Genomic DNA, 22555 nt, shown 5'->3' with positions numbered 1-22555 from the left:
CATGGCAACCCACTCCAGTATTCTTCCGTCCACCTTTAAAGTTGTTTGCTGCTCAGGATCACATCTTGATTCCTTGGGTGACTCAAAGTTGAAGTGTTTACAGGAAAGAAAATCCTTTTTACACAGATTTTACATAGTTTCTCTTTTTTACTTAGTGTTTCAAACATATTAGACAAAACGTAAGTATGGAAGAGATCTGGGCGTTATGGATTTAAATTATAAGTAAACTATAAACCTTTAATTATGCTGAGTTTTATAACGGAAAAACGTTTTAAAACGGGTCAATGTATGCTTAAACCACTAATCATATTAATATGTAATGAAATTTAAGTGAATTACAACCTGTCTTCCTGGAGTCTCTAGTCATTTAAATTTTTTTTTCTTTTCTTTGAAGCATATAAGCCATAGTAGGTTATAAGGAAAACTGAAGAGATCATTATACTTATTTTCATATTCATTCTAAATGGCTAACTGTATAATCTAATTTCTAGTGAAGACAATTATAAGGAATAACTTTGAGCAGATTAATATTAAATTTCACATGGTTTACAAATCTCACTATTTAAAAAAGAGGAAAAAGAAAATGCCTTTATCTGACCATCCTCACTGGTGAGTGACCCAGCTGAAAGGTAAGCCTGGAATTATCCAGAAGCAACAATGCTCTGACTTTTCTTCCATTGTTGTAAAACATTCGGTTGAAAAGGCCTGACCTCAGGAACACAGCTTTGAAAGAATCATTCTGAAAACGACTCCTTGGTGAAGCAAACATGTTTACTGGTTTTACAGTCACAGATAATGCACGGTGTCCTCTCACACTTTAGGGCAGCTTTGCTCTGCAAATAAGGATTAACCTTATCTTCTGAGTGTAATCTTAGTTTGCATGTTAAATGGCGGACAGGCACTCCTTTTTTATTTTCCTCCTTGGCATGTAGATCTCTGGTATCCTTGCCAGAGGAGTTTCTCACACTGATTTTTCACACTAAGGTCAGTTTCATCTCCAGTGTACAACTGAGCTACACATACTTTCTTGTTTTCGAGTCTTATAGATAACTTTTGTCCAAATGGCTCTGCTGCTGAAAAGTCGCTTCAGTCGTGTCCGAATCTGTGCGACCCCATAGACGGAAGCCCACAAGGCTCCCCTGTCCTTGGGATTCTTGAGGCAAGAATACGGGAGGGGGTTGCCATTTCATTCTCCAATACATGAAAGTGAAAAGTGAAAGTGAAGTCGAACAGACTTCTCCGACTCTTAGTGACCCCATGGACTGCAGCTTACCAGGCTCCTCCGAGCATAGGATTTTCCAGGCAAGAGTACTGGAGTGGGGTGCCATTGCCTTCTCCGCCAAATGGCTCAATATTAGGTAAACAATGAAAATTTTGAGACACTGACAACATGAGATATCCAGGTTCTTAGAAAGATGCCTTCTCCAAAGAACTATGCTAAGCACTACAGGACATGTAAGATGAAACAAGAGTCCTGTCCTTCAGGGACGCCTAATACAGTAGCAAAAGCATGGGCTATGACAACAGGAGACCTACAATTGGTCTAAAATCTGCCACCTGTAATCCACGTGACTCTGCAGACGCCGCGTCCTGTATCTGAATTTCTTTATACGTCAAAGCGAAATGTAAACGGAAGGGACACCACGAGGTTCAAACCTAGCTAACAAGAATAACGGAGAAGGCTGTGGCACCCCACTCCAGTACTCTTGCCTGGAAAATCCCATGGACGGAGGAGCCTGGAAGGCTGCAGTCCGTGGGGTCGCTGAGGGTCGGACACGACTGAGCGACTTCACTTTCACTTTTCACTTGCATGCATTGGAGAAGAAAATGGCAACCCACTCCAGTGTTCTTGCCTGGAGACTCCCAGGGACCGGGGGAGCCTGGTGGGCTGCCGTCCATGGGGTCGCACAGAGTCAGACACGACTCAAGCGACTTGGCGGCGGCGGCGGCGGCAGCAGCAGCAACAAGAATAAACAACAATAGTTGGGAAGCACGTGCCTGCAAACCAGAGAAGGATTTTAAAAACATGAGGGACTGCTGCTCCTGATCCAGCGAGGGGTCTGGCCAGGAGGACCAAAAGCCTCCTAACTCGAGTCCCCGGGACAATCCTAGTGATGACTTTCGGAGACGGGGGTCCTAGCCAGGCGAACTGCGCGGTAGAAAAGGCCACCGGCTGTTGGAACGCAATTCGGCAGTAATCTGGAGGCAAGACACGCGGCAAGTCGGGGGGGGGGGGGGTCGGAGATCGCGGACGCTCGCAGGAGACAACCTCCTTCGCGGCGCCGCCGGGACTCACGTGAGCCCGAGACTCGGTGACCTGAACTGTCCTTTTTTTCTGCATCCGGGGCTGACCCCAGGATGGGGCGGACGTGCGGGACGCTTCCTGACTCGCGTGTGCGCGCCTACGCAGGTTTTGGGGGCAGAGGAGGTGGGGGGGGGGTGTGATGGGCGTGGCTATCACGCAGCCACCGGAAGCCGTCCTTTCGTTTCCGGTGGGCGCCCGGCCCACAGCACGAGACCCCAGAATGGCGAGCCGGGGTACGGTCTCGAGGCGCTAGAGGGGTCACGCCGGAGACTGAAGTCGCAAGGTCCGCGCGCGCCCGGGGCCTCGCGCCTTCCCGGCACCGCCCCCGGGGGCGCGGGAACCCGCACCTGCCTGCCTCCCCGCGACGGCGTGAGGTGTGGTGACTTGATAGCCGAGCCCAGGAAGAGGGAATTGGCGTCCACGGAAGCCAGAGCTGGGTGGAGGTAATCGAGAAGCTGATTTTCCTTGGGGGTTTGGTCAGGAGAGCGCCGAGAAATCACGAGCCGTACCCTTAGAGATAGCTCACGAGCCGGCGGGGGTGGGGGGAAGGGCGGAAGTCAGCCGGGGCGGGCGGCCTTCTCGATGTCGCTGTGGCTTCTTTGCCGGGCGGCGGGCGGGTCTGAGACCCGGCGATACCTGTTCTCGAGGAGGCCGGTACTCAGGCAGGCACCTACAGTCATATCTAACCTCCGGAAGCAAACTTCTGGACACCGTGTGGAAACAAAACCCAGGGTTGCTGCTGAAGTAGACTCCGGGGGCTGCTGGTGCGTGGAGAGCTTTTGGTACTTTGGACCCAGAAGGTGGAGGTGGGCCATAGGGCGGAAAGGCCTACCAGTGCACCCAGCGAAACTTGCCCGTTTCTGCTGGCTTATGCGCATATTACTGGTGAACTTGAAAGTCGCGCAGTTGTGTCCAACTCTTTGCGAATGCAGTCCGTGGACTTCTCCAGGCCAGAACACTGGGGAAACTGTAGCGTTTCCCGTCTCCAGGGGATCTTCCCAACCCAGGGGTTGAACCTAGGTCTCCCACATTGTGGGCGGGTTCTTTACCACCTGAGCCACAAAGGGGAAGTCCCAAGAATACTGGAGTGGGTGGCCTATCCCTTCTGCAGCAATTCTTCCCGGTCTAGGAATCGAACTGGGGTCTCCTGCGTTGCGTTGCAGGTGGATTCTTTACTCAAACTGAACTAGCAGGGAAGCTCCGAGCAAGAGGTCATTTCAGCCTCCAAGACAGTAGTTTGTGCTGACAGAGAAGCGCAGGCAGCGTCCCTGTACCTCTCGAGCCATTTCTTTGAACACCTGTGGCTTCCTTGAAAGAGCCTTGTTGTCGTTTCTCTTGGGTCACCTCTGAGAAAATGAGACTCTCAAGGCCATCGTCAGCCTTGTTTAAAAACCTCTTATGACCCTGAGGAAATACCAAGTCCAGACAAGGGTTACCTTTTCTAGGACCTTTCTTGTTTCCGAACAACCTTTATCGTCCCTGTTTCTCCGTGTGTGTGTGTGTGTGTGTGTGTGTGTGTGTGTGTGTGTGTGTTTTAAGAGTGTGACGTTTGGATATCTTGGAAACAAAGCCAGCTGTCAGTTTTTCTAGTAAAGTGAGCAGAAATTTTCATACACAGGTAGAAAGGGGCTGCTGCTGCTGCTGCTGCTGCTGCTGCTGTTGCTGCTGCTGCTTCTAAGTCGCTTGAGTGGTGTCCGACTCTGTGGGACCCCATGGACGGCAGCCCACCAGGCTCCCCCCTCCCTGGGATTCTCCAGGCAAGAGTACTGGAGTGGGGTGCCATTGCCTTCTGTGAACACGGGGCACAGTGACATTCATATGTGTTCCCAGGAGGTCCCAAAGAAGCAGTGTTAATGGCATCTAATAGCTTAGAGGGGGAAACTTGCTGAAAGGAATAAGGTTACTTTTTCTCTATTTTTTTCTGATCTGGGTGTCTCAGTTTCACTTCAAGTATTAATATGATGTGAAAGAGAATCTAGATGTTCTATGGAGCAAAGGAATCATTCTGCATAAAAGGTGAAGGGACAGAGCATTTGTCCCTCATCTCACTGAGGATAAGAAACTGGAATGATCTATTAAAATGTAGAGAAAGTCAAATACCCCCGTTTTTAAAGGTGGGACAGGAAGTGCACAGATTAAGTATTGGATAACATCAAAGCTCCTTTTAGCAAATGCGTGTAAGTTTTTTATTCCTCAACCTTAAAGAAAACGTGATGAACTAATATTTGTCTTTCCAGTGTTGTATATTTGTTTCAAAGTTGGGTAACAGAGGAAAGGTTGAAAACATGTCCTGAGTCTTGAGCCTTCACGAGTGGCAGTTAATTTTAAAGAGGAGGCAGAACGGTTACTTTCTCTTCCTCCTTTTCTGATAACTTTCTGTTCTTCTTCTCTGATAAGTAAGTAAATGTGCGTCATGTGGCTTTCTTCTTGACGTGTACTTTTTTTCCCCTCCCCTCTCTCAGTGCCCTTGGGGAGAAGATCCACTCATTGGTTTTGTACCAAAGCTGACAAGGCCTCAGTTATCAGGTGGCCCAGGAGGATGTCACAAATAGAAGAAAAGCTGTTCCCAGAGCAAATAATGATGAGCCCTGTGAAGGCGCCTGCATGCTTGTACCCACATGTGGAGGTTTTACAGGGGACTAAGAGGTCTGTGAAAGAGAGTTCCAATAAGAGTAAGAAATCCAGCCCACAGATGGGCAGTCTTCATCCTGAGAGTGCTCGCCAGCACTTCCGGAGCTTCTGTTACCATGACACACCTGGACCGTATGAGGCTGTCAGCCAACTGCAGGAATTATGCTCTCAGTGGCTGAGGCCAGAGATCCACTCAAAAGAGCAAATCTTGGAGTTGCTGGTGCTGGAGCAGTTCCTGGACGTTCTGCCCAGTCATATCCAGAACTGGGTGCAGAAGTATCATCCACAGAACGTCAAAGAGGCTGTGGCCCTGGTAGACCGCTTTCACAGAGAATGTGGTGGAATAAGCAATGAGGTGAGCAGAAAGATTCCTTATATGTACACTGTGAAAGAGGGTGAAAGTGGGGTCAATAATTGGAGAATGAGATGGATTAAGTCACTCTTCTGTTGTTCCTTTAGAATAACTAAGTGCAATCTGAAATCACAGGCTTGCACTGACAGCTTCCAGGTTGGGGAGTTCCTGAGAGTCTTTTCCTGGCCTTAGAAAAAGAAATGCATTTTGCCCTCTTTAGGGCCAGGGTGAATTGAAGGTGGTGGGCCTGGCCTAGCATGGCCAAGGAGACAGGACTTAGCAGCCAAGAAATAAAAGGCAAGAAAATGCTAGGAAGGGAGGAAAAAACCTCCAAATGCAGGGTTTTAAAGGTCAAAGGCAGGAGAGTGTAGCAGCCAAAGTATAAATCAAACCTTTCTGGGGAGACTGCAAAGAAAGAGAAGAAATGGAAAAAGAAAAGGGGAAAAAGGATCAGAAACAAGATATAAGCTCACAGTAAAATGGAGAAAATCAGAATGCTGAGGCGTGGTGCTCTCTGGGCTGGGAACACACATCGCAGGGCCAGGAGAAAAGCATCTCTGTGGCCTGCCTTCATGCTTTGCCTTGGCTTTGCTGGTGAGTGGGTAACCAGGTCTGCCCTGGGGCGATGGCAGCCTACTTGTCCTTGAGAGCCCCGCCTTGAGGAGCACAAGTGTCTTATACACCTGAAGTGTATGGCGGAAAGTTGAATCCAGCTCTTCCCCCATTTTTTCCTCCGCTGCATCCCCTTTGTCCATGAAATTGTTCCCTGGACGTGGGAGGATTGGAAAATCCAATTGACAGAAAACTCTCTTTTATTCATTTTCTTATTCTTTAGAGGAAACTAGAAAATAAAAGTCCACTAAATCAAGGATCCAAGTCTAGAAAGCAAGAGATTGGAGGCAGTGAGAGAACAGGCAGCCTACCCCTACCCTGCTCTTGGCCTGAGCTGTGGCTGTCCAAGGAGGTGTGGAGGCAAGCAAGTCATAGCTTCTCTCATTTTAATCTGATTTTCCCAGATCATGTGTACAGTTCCTTGTGAGAAAATCATGGCGCAATATCTCTTCATTTTTAAAAATTTCCTTACACACTCCCCAAACCTGGACTCTACTCTTGTTTGTTCTTCCATCACCACCCCAAAACCAAAAGCTCTTTTCTAATGAGGATGGGGGTTATTTTTAGGTCACAACCCACCAACTGGGAAATGACACAGCGCTCTTGGGAGGAACAGCAGTGGCCCCAGGCTTTAAGTGGAAGCCAGCAGAGCCCCAACCAATGGGTGTGTTCCAGGGAGAAAGTTCGAATATATACCAGGTACTGCAGGAGCCGCGCTGGAATACTCACAAAGAAAGCCAGCCTGTGGATGAAGGAGGTGAGGAGTTTCATCATCATTATCTTCTCCTGGGAGCTGTGATAGTAATTGGTTCAGGGAGCATTGCATGGGAATTTTCCAGGTGCCCAGTCATGCTTTCAGTTAGGATGACTGTCTAGTGGGAGTACAGTAGGTCCGTGGTGGGTGAAGGTGAAGGCCATTCTTGGGTACAGAAGCATCCAAACCACAGAACCCTGGTATTCACAATGTGGACCTTTCTCTATAGAAATTTGAGAGGGGAGAAGAAGGTAGAGCAAGGACAAGGCGGGGGTTTGGGGTCATCTCACCATTAGAAGTTAGAGGAGAAATTGGGATCAGAAATGGGCTGTCAGTGGCAGAATGGGAAGAGAATTGTACACCAGGAAAAAAGTGATAAAAGAAATCTCCCATGTTTCCCACCAAGGTTTTAATTTTCAAACACCTCTAATGCTTGCCTAGTTCAGTGAACATTTTCTTTAATGAGAGGAAAAGCAGTGGATTTCCTTTCATTTAATGAAAACTGGGAACCAGTTCTATGGAGTGGTGGCTTTTTGGTTCTAATTTATGAGAAGGCCACTTGTGGTGCACATGTGTGAGCTCGTGTGTGCACACACACACGTGAAGGTGAGCTGTCTTTACTGAGGGAGTCCTAAACTGTAGAAGTTGGTTTGGGGTGTTCCTAAACAGAAAATATATTCTTTTTTCTGGCTCCTTCCCCACAGCTGTGCCTGCTGAAGAGAGTCCAACCTTTTCTGAGGAGAAAAGCACCCCAAGCTGCAAGTTGGCATCTAAGCTCACCTTGCCTAAGTCCCAGGTGAGCTGTACTTTACAAGCATTTTCAGGCAGCCTGAATGTGGCCTTGTCTGCTTTTCTCTGCTGCCCATGATCCTGCCTTACACAGCAGATGCTCTGAGGCACATTAGCCCCGGGTGTTCCCTAGACAACTAGGATTGGCGCTGTGGGATTGGGCACCTCCCAAGCCGTGTACTGATCTCTTGGGCACCTTTCCTGTCTCTCACTCCTTTTCCCTTGAATCTTCTCTTAACGTTTTTGGTAACTGGCCTCCCATGTAATTCAGAAATGAGTGATAGGACGGCTTCTGTTGTAGCGAGTACTGAACTACAGCTTACTCTCTTCTCTAGCGTCCATTGACATTTGAAGATGTGGCCTTGTATTTTTCCGAGGAAGAATGGAAAATAATGACCCCTGATCAGAAAACCCTCTACTTTGATGTAATGGAAGAACTCTATGAGGATGTCACCTTTCTAGGTAAAGAGTCTTCCTTTCCTTTGTACAGCAATTGAGCAATCTGTTACATCCTCAGTTCGTGGAAAATGCACACCTGTGAGAGTGTCCCAGTGTCCCAGCAGCGGGTTGGTTCTCAGCTTGATGGTGTGAGGGGAGAGGGAAGGCAGATCCAGATCACCTGGAGAGCTTTTTACAGATACATATCTTTCTCCTAAGTAGACTGCTTGATCTATCATACTCTTGCCCTACCCTGCAAGCCCACTCTTGCCAGATCTTTTCCATGTCCGTAGAAAGCACAGTTTACCCAGTTGTTCAGGCCCCAAAACTCTCAGTTATCCTTTTTTCCAGTCCTTTGGTTTTCCCCTACCCCCCAGCCAATCAGGGAGCAAGTACTCTTAACTCTGTCTTCAAAAGAGCTCCTGAATACAACCATGTCTCAACCTCTTCTGCTCTTACCATCCTGGTCTCCGCCGCCTCATCTCTAACCAGGTCTGCTGGAATACCACAGGACTCCTGTCCCGCGACGTTTCCGTGTGTCCTTAGGGTTAGATCCTAGGTTCCTCATTGCACATCCAGCCACAGCCACGGTAGAATATAAAGAAGATACTGAGTTTAAGATTCTGCCCATTTAAATGTTTAGAGTAAATAAAAGTATAGAGAGTTATTCACTTTTTCTGAAAATAGTCTGGAATTTAGATGGCAGTCCATGACCTCCAAGTTTTATTCTCAGAGTGTTATCATTGCACCCTAAACTTAAAGTGATCTGTTTAGCACAAGGGCAAGAACCATAGACCCAACGTCCCTAAGAGTTCGAGGACATTCTTCGAGAGTCTCTTTGAGGTAAATGTACATATAGGAAGAGGAGAAAATTCCTTAATAGGAGCCTTTATAAAGGCTTAACAATTTTAAGATTTTGTTCCTCTATATTCTTAAAAATTAACCTCTTTATTGACTGACTTGTACATTCACATGCATATTTAAAATGTAACACAAAGAACCCATATACACTTTACCCATTTTCCTCAGTGATAACTTTTGCAAACGTACATGATGTCACAACCAGGATAATAAAGTGGGTACAGTCCACTGACCTTATTCATATTTTCATTTTTCTTGTATTCATTGGTGGGTATGTATTTAGTTATATAAGATTTGATCACGTGGAGGTTTGTATATTCACCACCCCAATGCAGATCCATTACCACAAGGATCCTTCCTGTTGCCCTTTTATCAATACAACAACACACCCTTCCCTCCCACACCCTACCTCGTCACCAACCTGTGCCAACCACTGATCTGCTTACAGTTTTTAAAAATTTTGTCATTTCAAAAGTACAGCTTTGGGAGATTAACTTTTCTCCTTCACAATAATTCCCTGAAAATTCATCTAAGTTATTGTGTGTATCAGTAGTTCATTCATTTTTACTGCTGAGAAGTGTTCTGTAATATTGATAAACCATTGAAAGATATTTTAGCTGTCTTCAGTCTGGGGCTATTGTGAATAAAGCTGCCATGAACATTCCTGTACAGAATTTTGTGTAGAGATGGTAAGTTTGCGTTTCTCTGGGATAGAGAGTGAAAGAGTGAAATTGCCGTTTCATATGGTAATCAGATATTGAATGCTAAACTGGTTTTCAGAGTGGCTGCATCATTTGACCTTCCTAGCCAGCAATGGATGTGATCCTTTCTCCACATTCTTGCCATTGTTTAATAGTATTACCACTTAAAAATTTTTTGGCTTTCTGTTAAGTATGTGATGTTATCTCATTGTGGCTTGGACTTGCATTTCGCTAATAGCTGATGATATGTAGTTTTTCATGTGCTTATTTGCCATCTTTATATTATCTTCAGTGGAACGGCCTTTGCCATGGTTTTCATTTGGTTGTTTTTTAACTGTTGAATTTTGAGAGTTCTTGTATAGATTGTAGTGCTTTCTAGCGTATATGGTTTGCAAGTAGTTTCCCCAAGTCTGTATATTTTTCTTTTTATCCGCTTCCCATGGGTTTCCACAGAGTAAGTTTTTTATTTTGATGCCCAGTTTTTCACTTTTCTTTTTACTGATTGTATGTTTGCTATCAGGGCAAGCCATAGATCCCTAAAATTTTCTAAGTTTTTCCTAAAAGTTTTTTAAGTTTGCATTTAAGTCTGTGATTCATATTGAGTAGATTCTATATAAGATACGAAATTTAGATTGAAGCTCATTTGTTTTTTTGCCTGTGTAGGTCCAGTTGCTTCAGCCTTGTTTATTGAAAAGGCTGGCCTTCCTCCATTGAATTGCTTTTGCACTTTGGTCAAAATCAGTTGGGCATACTTGTGTATCTGTTTTGTTCCATCGAGTTATGTGTGAGTCTTTCTTCCCACTTTATTCTTTTGTCAAGATTAATTTTATTTTAAGCTATGCTAGGGCCTGTCCCTTTCCATGTAAAGTTTAGAATACGCTTACCTATAAGAAACTTTTTTGGAATTTTGCTAGAAATAACATTAAACTACATGTGAATTTGAGGAGGAATGATCTCTTTACTGTGTTGATTTTTCCAAACAATGAACACAGTATGTTTTTCAAGTTTTCTTTGATTTCTTTCATCGTTTAAAAAATGTTACCTACTTACCTATTTTGGCTACACTGGGTCTTTTCTACTTTGTGGAATATGTGTCTAGTGACAGCTTAATTTTCAGAGCCTTTATGTTATTTTGGTCTTCTCGATTTATGTGGTACTGCTGGGATTCCCATGTGCTCCTGCTCATGCTGCCAGAGAGTGAGGAATGAGGAAGATCTTTACTTAGGCTAGAGTGTCTCTAAGTGGGAATCTCTGACCCATAGGGATGAAGAGGCTTCCTGGGGCCGGCTGCTAGTGGCTGGTTAGCTAGGTCCATCTTGCTAGTTCTGCATGACCAATCTTACGTCTCCGATTGGAGTTCTGATGTTGTCAGACGGTTTCCCGTTTCCGATTGCGGATGGAGTGAGCCTATTCAGGTAGCCTTCTGTTGCTCGGTTGAGATTTGGAAAACACGAGATCTGGGTTGCCTACATTTCTGGATGTGGGGATGTAAGATACCTACTGTGTTACTCTTCCAGTCCTGGAGTCCCAAACCATTTTGCCTTCCTCTTACCACTTTATAGAATTCTCTGTTCATTGTATCTTGCATTCTTAAATGGATTTGTAGTCGTGCCCAGAAAGGAAGACCAGGGAAAAATGGGTCTGTGCCATTTTGTCCAGATTGGACCAAAAATCCCTTGTTTCCTGTATTTTTAAAAAGCTGTCAGCATTGATTTTTCTTCCATGCCGACAGTTTTCTTGTTCTGCGAAACAGATGGCTGATTCTTCTGTTTATTCCAACAGGGTTAAAGCTCACAAGTGACACTGGAAATGACCCACCTGTATCTCTTCCTACATTAGAGATACAACCATCAGGATGCGAAGTATTAGGAAAGGCCACAATGAAAGATGCTGAGATAACAGTGGGCAATGAAAATCACGGTGATACATGCAGGGTACGGAAACGACCTCGCAGTCCCGAAGCCCCAGCTCTCGCCAGCCACTTCGTGCCTGGTGACAAACTGCACTGAAACTCTCAAAACGGGCCCTTTCCATGAAACTCAAGGAAATTATCTGAGTGCAGCCAACCTGTTGTTTCACTTTAGCCTAAGGAGGGAGCAGAAGGAAGAAATTTTTCATTAGAAACATGAATGATTGACCCTGACCGAAAAGGTAGGAGGCCAGAGGTTGGACTTGCGGGCTGGAGGGAGGCTGTTGCCATGGCATCTACATATCCAGCCCCTGGGGGGCTTGGGGGAGGAAGGGACCCGTGGAAGCCAGCCTGGAAAGCTGCCAAGCCAAGAGCAGGCAAGGCAGGGTGCACACAGGCCCTCTGGACAACCTTGTCATATTTCCAACTTGGGGATGAGAGGCAGCTTCCTGGGCATCTCGGAGGGTCAGCCCATCACCTCGGCCCATGGCCCCGGTAGTGTCACCTGAACACGGGGGAATGGAGGGAAATGGCCCTGGAGAGGCCCTGAGAAAGCCCTAGAAGAGAGCGGATGCTGGCCCCGTTGTCCTCCACCCCTCGAGAGGCAGCCTGGACGGATGGTTGTGTTCTTGGCCCAAGCCCAGGTCTGTCACTTTCTCAGCCCTTCACAAGACTTCCTCCTGGCGGGTCTCTGGGACTGCTCTCTGCCTGCTCCCGCTGTCTCTCTTGCTCCTCTCCACCCTCCAAAGCTTTGCATCAGGGGACAGGGAAGAGTGGGAAATACGTGTTCCTCCCAGCCCTGCCCCGTCTCAGCCACGCTCCCTCCACCTCCTACCAGTACCCTCCTGGTGCCACAGAATGCGCTGCTCCAGTCCTGGACAGCCTCCAGCAGCCCCTGTGTCCCAAAGGATTTGGGAAAGTGGGGGTCTCCTTGAGTGGCGGGCAGCTGTCAGGCCGGGGTGGGAGAGCAGATGGAGAAGAGGCTTGTAGGGTAGGCAACAACTGGGGAGACGGGGACATCTCTGGGTGAAGAGGCAACTCTCAAGTCCCCATGTTTTTCTTGCAGGAACTGGTTTTATAGAAGGTGAACCGCCCCTTCCGTGGTCTTGTCCAGAGAGTCAAATCCCTGCCTGGGGCACCCCTGACCCTAGAGTTGCCTGGGGAGCACCCGAGAAAATTGCCTGACCCCTCGAAGAGAGGCAGGGCCTTCCAGGTGGAGAGCCCGAGGGAAGGGGTGGCCTGGTGATCCAGTACTGGCATGGGGAAGGAAGGATGGAGCTAGAGACACTCTGGTGGAGCAGGTTCTCCCCACCTGCTGGGCTCTGGGAAGGGAGACATTTGCCCTTGTGACATAGATCAGAAGTGGGGGAGCTGAACCTGCCTCTGGGTCTGCACGGCCTACCTGCCCCCCAGTCTCTGGGAGACCTGGCACAGTGGGATGGGGGAGGGGAGCACAGGCTCCCAAGAGATCTAGAGAGAGAGAGAGGCCCGTGGCAGCGAAGGTGAGAGCAAGTCACAGGCAAGAACTGGGGGACAGTCTGAGCTGATACGGTCACAGGAGAGATGAGTCCCAGAACCCCCTTGGGGAGCAAGGTCCTTACACACAAACCTCCCCACCCCAACCCAAGCCCCATGCAAGGCTTAACCAGGGGTTCCTTGGTGTTGAGTGGCACAGGCCTCTCAGTTTGGGTGGGGGTGTCGGCTGGCTCCTGGGGCCGAGTGTAATAGGAGGGAAGGGATACAAGTGGGTGGGGTGGAGCTGAGACCCACACATGACCCCATGTCTCTGTCTCCAGGCTGCCCCTCCTGCTAGGATCACACAGGAGCATCTGCTCTTGATGGGCCTGCAGCGGTCCTGGCTGTGCTGCTGACTGGTGCACCAGGAGCGGCACTGAGGGGAGCTGGGAGAGGCCCTGGCCCTCACCCACATCCCATATCCACATCTGCCCCCTCACTGATTGCTTGCGGTCCTGGTCCTCAGTTCCTGGGACTAAGAACCACAGCAGCCTGGTTGCCCCTGGGACAGAGGGGCTGAGCCTCACACCATGTGCCCTTCTCAGCCACCCAGGGCCCGGCTGAAGAGCTCTGCCTGCCTCACCCTGAGGCCTGAGGCTGCACCCAGGCTACCACATGCGCCCCGCAGATTCCCACAGACGGAAGGGCGCTGATGGCTTCCTCCCTTGTGCCAAGTTGCCTGGAAACCCCTGGTCCTGGTGGCCCCTCCTCCACCCCAACTGTGTCCCTCCAGGACCACTTCCGGGAGACTGCCAGCCTTTGGACTGCATCCCTGGAGTTCTGAGAGACTGTGACATGGGCTGCAGGGGAGGAGAGGAGCGGAGGACCAGGGGCCTCCTTGGGGCTGATGCATAAATATGTCCTTTTCAAGTTTGGATCTCATCCTCCGGGTGACTGGATCCCCAGCTGCAGCCCCTTCCTGGGCCAGCCTGAGAGGACCTGGGGAGGGCACTAGGGAGGGTCTTTACTTAATATGTGCGTGCCTGTGTGTGAATGGGTGTGTGAGTGTGCATGTTGAGTGCATGTGTGAGTGTGGGGATGTGTGTGTGAATTTGCATGTTCATGCATGAGGGCTTGAGTGTGTGAGCGTGGGGATGTGTGTGTGGGTGTATGTGGATGAGTGTATGGGTATGAGTGCAGATGAATGCACGGATGTGTGTGTGTGAAGGTACGGGTGTGAGAGTGTGAATATACATGTCAGTGTGCATGTGTGAATGCGTGTGTGTGAGTGTTTATGCACACATGAGTGGCTGTGCGATGCAGACGGTGCTGAGCTGTTCAGTGGGTGTGCTCTGGGGGACGGGCATCCTGTCCTCCCCAGGCTCCCAGCTCTGTTGGAGCTGCCTGGGCCCTGGGAGGCCGCTTCCCAAAGTGGAGAAAGTATGTTGGAGATTCAGGGGCCCCGGGCTTAGAGACCCATCATCACCTGCAGAGAATCCCCCCTCCCCATGGGGCTCTGGCTGGGGCTGTCTGCCCCCAAAGGTATTGGCTGTGGGAGGGGCGGAGACACGTCCTCAGCACGTGCTCCTGCCACTATTTTTCTTACTATTTTGATCTTGAGTAGTTTGCTGCTGCTGCTGCTCTCCCACCTCTTCCTCATCTCCTCACTAGGCCTCTGCTGCTCTCCTCTCTGTGTACTTTATTTATTTGCAATCTCTTTTTCAGGCAGTGGAGGTTCTACGCCATCACCGACTTGAATAAGACAGCTTTCCCTTTTCTGTGTGTGATGAACTCTCCACCAGTCAGCGCAGTCTGGTCAGAGAAATGTTCTTGTTTTCAGTGTTGTCAAATCTTGTGTCTATCTAAGTTAATAAAAAAAAATCATTTGAGTTCAATAAAAAAAAACACGGAGGCCTCTTGTTTCTGGTGTGGTGCCCCCTTGGAGGAGAGGGTCTGTTGGTGAGCTCACCCGACTCTGGTGGCCAGAAGCTGGGGGAGGGGAGCATCCTGAGGGCTATAATTGGGTGGGGTCATGGCAGGAAACCAGTGAATGTTATACTTCATATTAATAGAACAAAGGGGTAATACATAATCATTCCAAAAGATTTAAAACATGGATTTGGTGAAATTCAATACCCATTCATGATTTTAACATCTTTTAAGAACATTGAAATTGTTAGGAACTCATTCTTCTGGCAAATAGTCTATAAAAAACCTCAGTGTGCATAATATTTAATGGTGAAAGAATGTTCCTAATATTGGGAACAATGCATGGTGTCTACTCTTGCCATTTCTATTCATCATTGCAGTGGAAGCTTGAGCGAATGGAATAAGCCCCCTACCCTGACAAATCCATCCGAATTGGAAAGGAAGAAATAAAGCTTTATTTATTCACAGATCATCCTGTATGGAGAAAATAACAAGTAAAGCACAGACTCAAAAAAGCCACTAGACCCATAAACAAATTTAGCAAGGCCAACAGGACACAATATCAACATCAAAATATCACTTATACTTGTACATACTAGCACCAAAAATTCCAAAAATGAAATTAAGAAAGCAACTGGATACACAATAGCCTTCAAAAGAATAAAACATTAGGGATAAATCCCATAAAAAATGAATAAGACCTGAAAACTGAAAAGTACTTAAAACATTATAAGACATAGCTGAGAAAATTTAAACTTAGTAAAGATAGTTCATGGATTGGGAGACTCAATATGACAACCTTCCCCAAGTTTATCTGTAGATTGAGCCCAATATCTATCAAAATCTCAGCTGAATTTCCTGTAGAAGTTGACAAGCTGATCTTAAAATGTATGCGGAATATACATTTATATCACCTTAAATAGCCAAAACATTTTGAAAAAGGAAAACAGTTGAAGGATTTATCATACCTATTCCAGAAGTCATCAAGCCACAGCAATCAAAACAGTATGCATCTTGTACAAAGATAGTCATGTAGATCAGTGGAACAGATTGAGAAAGTATGAACAAATCCTTAAATTTATGATGAGATGGGTCTTCTATTGTGGCAAAATACACAACAAATGTCGCCATTTTAACCATTTTAAAGTATCAAATTCAGTAGCATGAAGTACATCCCCAATATGTAACCATCACCATTATCTAATTCTAGAATATTTCCATCACCACAGATGAGAACACCATGTGCATTGTCAGTCTTCATTACCTCCCTACCCTACTCCTTGGCAAATAGAAATATGCTTTCTGTCTCTATGTATATACTTTTTATGGGTATTTCATACAAATGGAATCATATGATATGTAACCTTTTATACCTGGCTTCTTAGTGTAATATTTTGTAGTTCATTCACATTATCTGTAGTTCATTCACATTATTGTATGTTTCTTTTAATGGGAGAATAAAATTCCATTTTATGGATATATGACATTTTATTTATCCAGTCATGTGTTTGTGGACATTTGTGTTGTTTCTACCTTTTTGCCATTGTGAATAGGGTTACTATGGACATTCAAGTACAGGTTTTGTTTGAACACCTGATTGCAATTTTGGGGGTCCACAACTAGGAGTAGAATTGCTGGATAACATGTTAATTCTGTGTTTAACTAATGGAAGAACTCACCAAACTGTTTTACATAGAGGCTGCACCATTTACAGTCCCACTTAGTAATGTATGATGATTCCACACTCTCCAACAGTTGTTATTTTTCTTTTCTAATTTACGGTTATCCTAGTATGTGTGAAGCAATTTTCATGTGCATTTCCCTAAGGCTAATGATGTGAAATTGGACTTCCTGGTGGCTCAGACAGTAAAGAATCTGCCTGCAGTGCAGGAGACCAGGGTTTGATCCCTAGGTTGGGAAGATCCCCTGGAGAAAGTAATGGCTACCCACTCCGGTATTCTTGCCTGGAGAATTTCATGGACAGAGGAGCCTGGTGGGCTACAGTCCCTGGAATTGCAAAAGAGTTGGACATGACTGAGCAGCTGACACTTTCAACTTTCAATGATGTGGAGCATCTGTTCATTTGATTGGTAGCCATTTATGTTTTCTTTGCAGAAATACTAGTACTTTGGGATAAATTTGACAAAATTTCTGGAAGACCTGTACACTGAAAATTACAGAAGGAATTAAATACTACAAACATAAATTGATATCTCATGCTCACAGATTTGAACACTCAATATTGCTGGATGGGAGCTCTAGAAAACTGACCTATAGATTCAATGCATTCCCAGTGAAGCAACAGTAGGACTTTGAAAATAAATTGACAAAGTGATTCCACCTTTCCATAGAAATACAAAAGGCTAAGGAGAGCCAAAATTTTTGAAAAAGAACAAAGATGCAGGATTTATACTACTTCATTTCAAAACTTGATATAGATCAACAATAATTCAGTGTGATCTTGGTATAAAGATAGATTTACAGATCAATGGATGAGAACAGAGTTCACAATATACTCAAAACTATATGGACGATTGCCTTTTTTTAAATTTATTTTAATTGGAAGCTAATTAAGAGGTGGATGAAACTATTACACAGAGTGAAGTAAGTCAGAAGGACTATTGCCTTCTGACTGAGGTGTAAATGCAGTACAACAGAGAAAAATAACATTTTCAACAAAATACTGGAAACATTGGAAAAGCACATCTTTAAAAACAAAAAAACTCACATAACATACAAAAATTAACTAGATATCATGAGACAACACCAAAATACATGCCACCTGCAAAGTACTGCAGTACTGAGAAGCACTACTCCCTGGAAGCTTGAGGGCCAAGAGGTTGACGTAAGTGAACTGTGTTGTACAAACAAACTAAGGAAGATTCATAATGATGCACCCAAAGCTACACAACTAGTGGGTGGGAGATGCAAGGTAGCAGCCAGGTTTCCTGACTTTCGGCTTAGGCTTTTCTGCACTATTCTGGTCAGTTGCACCCTGTGGCAGATTCCCTCTGATCCCAGAGGACAAGTTCATGCCTTGTTTCTGGGACAAAGCCCCTGTCACATGTCCCTGCATCTAAATCCATGACTTGTGGGACTTCCCTGGAGGTCCAGTAGTTAAGATTTCAGCCTCGGGGGCTCCCCAGGTGGTTCACTGGTTGAGAATCAGCCTGCCAGTGCATGACACGTGGCTTCGATCCCTGGTCCGGGAAGATTCCACTTTGCACGGAGCAACGAAGCTGGGTTCCACAACTGTGGAAGCCCTGGTGCCCTAGGTCCTGTGCTCTGAAATGAGAAGTCAGGGCAATGAGAAGTCTGAACGCTGCAAAAAAGAGTATCCCTGGCTCACCGCAGCTAGAGAAAGGCCCAGCACAGCAACAAAGACCCAGCTGCTGCTGCTAAGTCACTTCAGTTGTGTCCGACTCTGTGCAACCCCATAGACAGCCTCCCACCAGGCTCCCCTGTCCCTGGGATTCTCCAGGCAAGAACACTGGAGTGGGTTGCCATTTCCTCCTCCAATGCATGAAAGTGAAAAGTGAAAGTGAAGTCGCTCAGTCATGTCCGACTCTTAGCGACCCCATGGACTGCAGCCCACCAGGCTCCTCCATCCATGGGATTCTCCAGGCAAGAGTACTTGAGTGGGGTGCCATTGCCTTCTCCAAAGACCCAGCACAGCCAAAGTAAATATATAAATAAAAAATTATAAAGAACCTATGAACTGATTATGAGGTTCTGATATCTATGTTAGTGGAGCATCACCATCTGCTGGTTGATTCCTTGAACTATATCAGAAAGCCCTTGGGGTGTTGTGTTGCCAAAGGCTTCACCACAGACACAGTCACTGCTGCACAGCCAGTTTTGATAAGGTCAAGAGAAGAAAGAGAAGATAGCTTTGGGGGCACAGGAAGGGAGTGGGGGTGGTGGTGGATGTCAACGTGAGGCTATAGAATCTTGTATAACTCGAAAATATATTTGAGCAGCGTCTTCTACTTGTGGATTCCTTGAACTGCATCAGAAAGGTCCAGGGGAGATGTGTTCCTAAGGCCTCAGCAACAGGAACAGTCACCTGAGAAGAGTCAGTTTTGATAAGGGCAAGAGGAGAAAGAGAAGTGAGGTCTTGGGGCACAGCATAGGAGTGGGAGGAGCGGATGTCAATGTGAGGCCGTAGAGCCTAGTGTAACTCAATAACCTACCATCTGCTGGTGGATCTCATGAACTACATCAGAAAGCCCTGGGGATGAGTTGGCCACTCATTTTACATCAATCAATGAACACTGACCAAGGGGAACATTGACCACGTGGAAGCAGTCTATCCTCCAGGATAAATCTTTGTTACTGATCAGCTTGATTGAGAGCTGATCAGACGAGCTCCACAGTCTCAGGACCTCAAAAGGCAAGGCACTGGCTGAAGCTGCAAGGGCGTGGTGACTAAAGTTCTGCCTCTGACCTTCCATCCACACCAGCAGTGAGAGCCCTTAAGCCACTTCTGTAGTATATGCTTGCTTGCTACTCAAAGTGTGGTCTAGGGACCAGCAGCATTAGCATCACCTGGGAATTTCTGACTCTGAGGCCTCCATCACAGGCCTATTGAACCAGGACTTGCACTTTCATAATATGCCTGGTGATTCCATGCACATTAAAGTTTGAGAAGCACTACGCCCTGGTAGCTTGAGGACCGAGAGGTTAACATAAGTGAACTGTATTTTAAGTGAGTTTAAGGCAAAACTAATACAATTATGTAAAGTTTAAAAATAAAATAAAATTTAAAGACTCACAATGATGTACAAAAGCCACAGAACTAGGGGTGGGAGATTCAAGGTTAGCAGCCAGTTTGCTTGATTTTCAGCTCAGGCACTTCTTCACGATTTTGGTCAGTTGCACCCTGTTCATGCTTTGTTTCTTGGACCAAGCTCCCGTCATATGTCTGCATCTAAATCTATGACCTGGGGGAACTTCCACAGTGGTCCAGTAGTTAAGACTTCACCTTCCAGGTCTTCCCTTGGGGTCCCAGTGGTTAAGATTCCACCTGCCACTGCAGGGGACAGAGGTTCAATTTCTGGTACAGGAAGACCCCACATGCCAAGGGGGAACTAAGCCAGGGCGCCACAACTATTGAAGCCATCACTAGGGCCTGTGCTAGGAAACAAGTCACAGCAATGAGAAGCTCATAAAATTGAACCAAGAGAAGCCCTGGATCGCCGCAACTAGATAAAAGCCCACTGAAGCAAGGATGACCCATCACAGTCAAATAAATACATAAATAAAAAAAGGAACCTATTAACTGATTCTGTGCTTCCGATTTCTATGCTAGTGGAGAAGAGCCATCTGCTGGTGGATTCCTTGAATTACATCAGAAGTCCCTTGGAGTATTGTGTTGCTAAGGTCTTCAGACAGAGACAGTCACCCTCGCACAATTTTGATATGGACAAAAGAAGAAAGAGAAGAGAGGTCTTGAGGCACAGGAAGGGAGTGGGAGTAGATATCACTGTGAGACTGTGGAGCCAAGTAGAACTCGAAGAGCTAGTGAATCAGTGCCTTCTGATGGTGTATTCCTTGAACTACATCTGAGAGCCATGGAGGTGTTGTGTCAACAAGGCTTTCAGCGACAGGGAGAGTCACTCCTGCACAGTCACGTTTGATAAGGGCAAGAGAAGAAAGAAAAGACAGGTCTCGGGGCACAGGAAGGGAGTGGGAGAGTAAATGTCAATGTGAGGCTGTAGAGCCAGGTAGAATTCAGGAAATGTAGTGGAGCAGCACCATCTGCTAGTGGATTTGTTGAACTAAATCAGAAAAGCCTGTGGGTATTGTGTTGCCAAGGCCTTCAGTCACAGGGACAGTTCCTCCTGCACACTCTGTCTTCAGAAGAGCAAGGTAAGAAAGAGAAGAGAGGTCTTGGGGTACAGGAAGAAAGTAGGGGGAGTATATCTCAATGTGAGACTGTAGATACTTATATAACTGGAAAACTTAGTGGGGCAGCGCCATCTGCATGTGGAATTCTTGAAGGACATCACAAAGCCTTGTGGGTGTTGTGTGTCCATGACCTTCAGGTACAGGAACAGCCATCCAGCACAGACAGTTTTGATATGGGCAAGATGAGAAAGAGAAGGGGGGTGGTCCCAAGATGGTGGAGGAAAAGGATAGCGAGACCACTTTCTCACCCCCAAATTCATCAAAAGATCATTTGAATGTTGAGCAACTTCCACAAAATAATTTCTGAACACTGGCAGAGGACACCAGGCACCCAGAAAAGCAGCCCAATCTATTCAAAAGGAGGTAGGACAAAATATAAAAGATGAAAACAGACAAAAGATTTAGGGACAGAGACCCGTCCTGGAAAGGGAGTCGTGAAGGAGAAGTTTCCACATTGTAGAAAACCCTTTCATAGGTGTGTCTGTGGGGAGTTTTGGGATCTCAGCGGGCAACATAACAGAACGGGGGGGATGCCCTACAGAATATGCGCCTCACCACAACTACAAGCAGAGATGGAGAAGCGGCACAGACACTCTCTTCCACCAGCAGCAGGTGGGGGCTGGACTGGGAGGTACAGGCTGCATCATCGGTCCTTACGGTAAGGACCAGGCCTGAATGCCCTGAGGACAATCTGAGGAAGCCAATGTGAGATAGCAACCTAAACCGTGGGATTGCTAGAGAGATGAAAAACAAGAAATAATCCTTTCCTGTGAAAGGCTCTAATGCTACACGATGACCCCTGGTGTGCTCACAGAACAAAGGATTGAGCGAATACCAAATGAGAGCAAGCCAGCTGCCATTTAGGGCCCTCCCTCCCCAGTGCCAGAGAGGCAGCTGTGTCACCGCCAGAGCCGGAAGGCAAGGGGCTGCTGCAATCTTGGCCCCAGAGACTGCATCTTCTATCAAACTGTGAGCAGGCTCCAAGTTGCTAATCATGTCTTCCTGGGATACTGGACAGTTCACATCTGCCAGGAGTGTCACAACCTGAGATCAGCTCCCCAGAGGAGATACGTAGCACACCTGAGGCTGTCACAGTGCACCTAGGAAACCAAGTGGCCAGGACCGGGGCGGTGCACAAGATGCATGGCCCACCTGGGACAGTGCACTCACCAAGCGCCCAGTTACCTGAGTTGCTCAGACCTGGGAAAGACACAAAACCCACAGCCCATCTGGGTCTGTGCCCCTGCAGAGCACCCTAGAACCTGAGTGGCTTAGACCCGGGAAGTGCACAAAATGCAGGGCCCACTTGGGACAATGCCCTTGCAGAGCACCCTGGAGCCTGAGCAGGGTGGACCCAGGAAGGACACGCCGCCTTGGGCTGTGGCAAACCCAGTGTGGTCCATCCACTGCAAGCACTCCCCACACATGCCAGTGGTATTTGTTTGCAGTGCCCTTCCATCCCCACAACACAACTAAACAAGTGAGCCTAAATAAGTGGCCACCTTCGCCCCCTTGTATCAGGGCAGAAATTAGACATGGAAGAGACTTGCAAACAGAGGAAGCCAAAATAAACAAAGAAGGGGGAACTACTATGGAAGTGACAGGTGCAACAGATTAAAACCCTGCAGTTAATGTTGAGACTGTGCACTTGAGAGGCACCTATAGACCTTGAAAACAAGGTCTCAAGCCAGAGATGAGCCAGAATATATATAAGATATATGTGCCAGATATACAAGCCAGAATAAGGGGTTATCTGACTGGTTCCAAATAGGAAAAGGAGTACGTCAAGGCTGTATATTGTCACCCTGCTTATTTAACTTATATGCAGAGTACATCATGAGAAACACTGACTGGAAGAAGCACAAGCTGGAATCAAGATTGCCGGGAGAAATATCAATAACCTCAGATA

The 22555-nt window shown here is 46.8% G+C and overlaps 1 protein-coding gene across 1 annotated transcript in view; it reads left to right on the top strand.

Moving 5' to 3' along the window:
• Positions 1 to 14712, top strand: part of LOC147341339 (zinc finger protein 75D-like) — a 31765-nt gene extending 17053 nt beyond the window's left edge. Inside the window, exons 2-6 of the mRNA XM_086389192.1 lie at positions 4768 to 5291; positions 6468 to 6657; positions 7359 to 7450; positions 7779 to 7905; positions 11226 to 14712. Of these exons, the coding sequence (XP_086245318.1) occupies positions 4768 to 5291; positions 6468 to 6657; positions 7359 to 7450; positions 7779 to 7905; positions 11226 to 11452 (1160 nt within the window). The 3' untranslated portion in view covers positions 11453 to 14712. The remainder of the gene's footprint in view (positions 1 to 4767; positions 5292 to 6467; positions 6658 to 7358; positions 7451 to 7778; positions 7906 to 11225) is intronic.
• The last annotated feature ends 7843 nt before the right edge of the window (positions 14713 to 22555 follow it).

Source organism: Bos grunniens, chromosome X (assembly GCF_055505025.1).
Source record: "Bos grunniens cultivar Pamir isolate PY7600 chromosome X, Bosgru_T2T1.0, whole genome shotgun sequence".
Taxonomy (NCBI): domain Eukaryota; kingdom Metazoa; phylum Chordata; class Mammalia; order Artiodactyla; family Bovidae; genus Bos; species Bos grunniens.
This window is presented reverse-complemented; position numbering and strand designations above follow the sequence as displayed.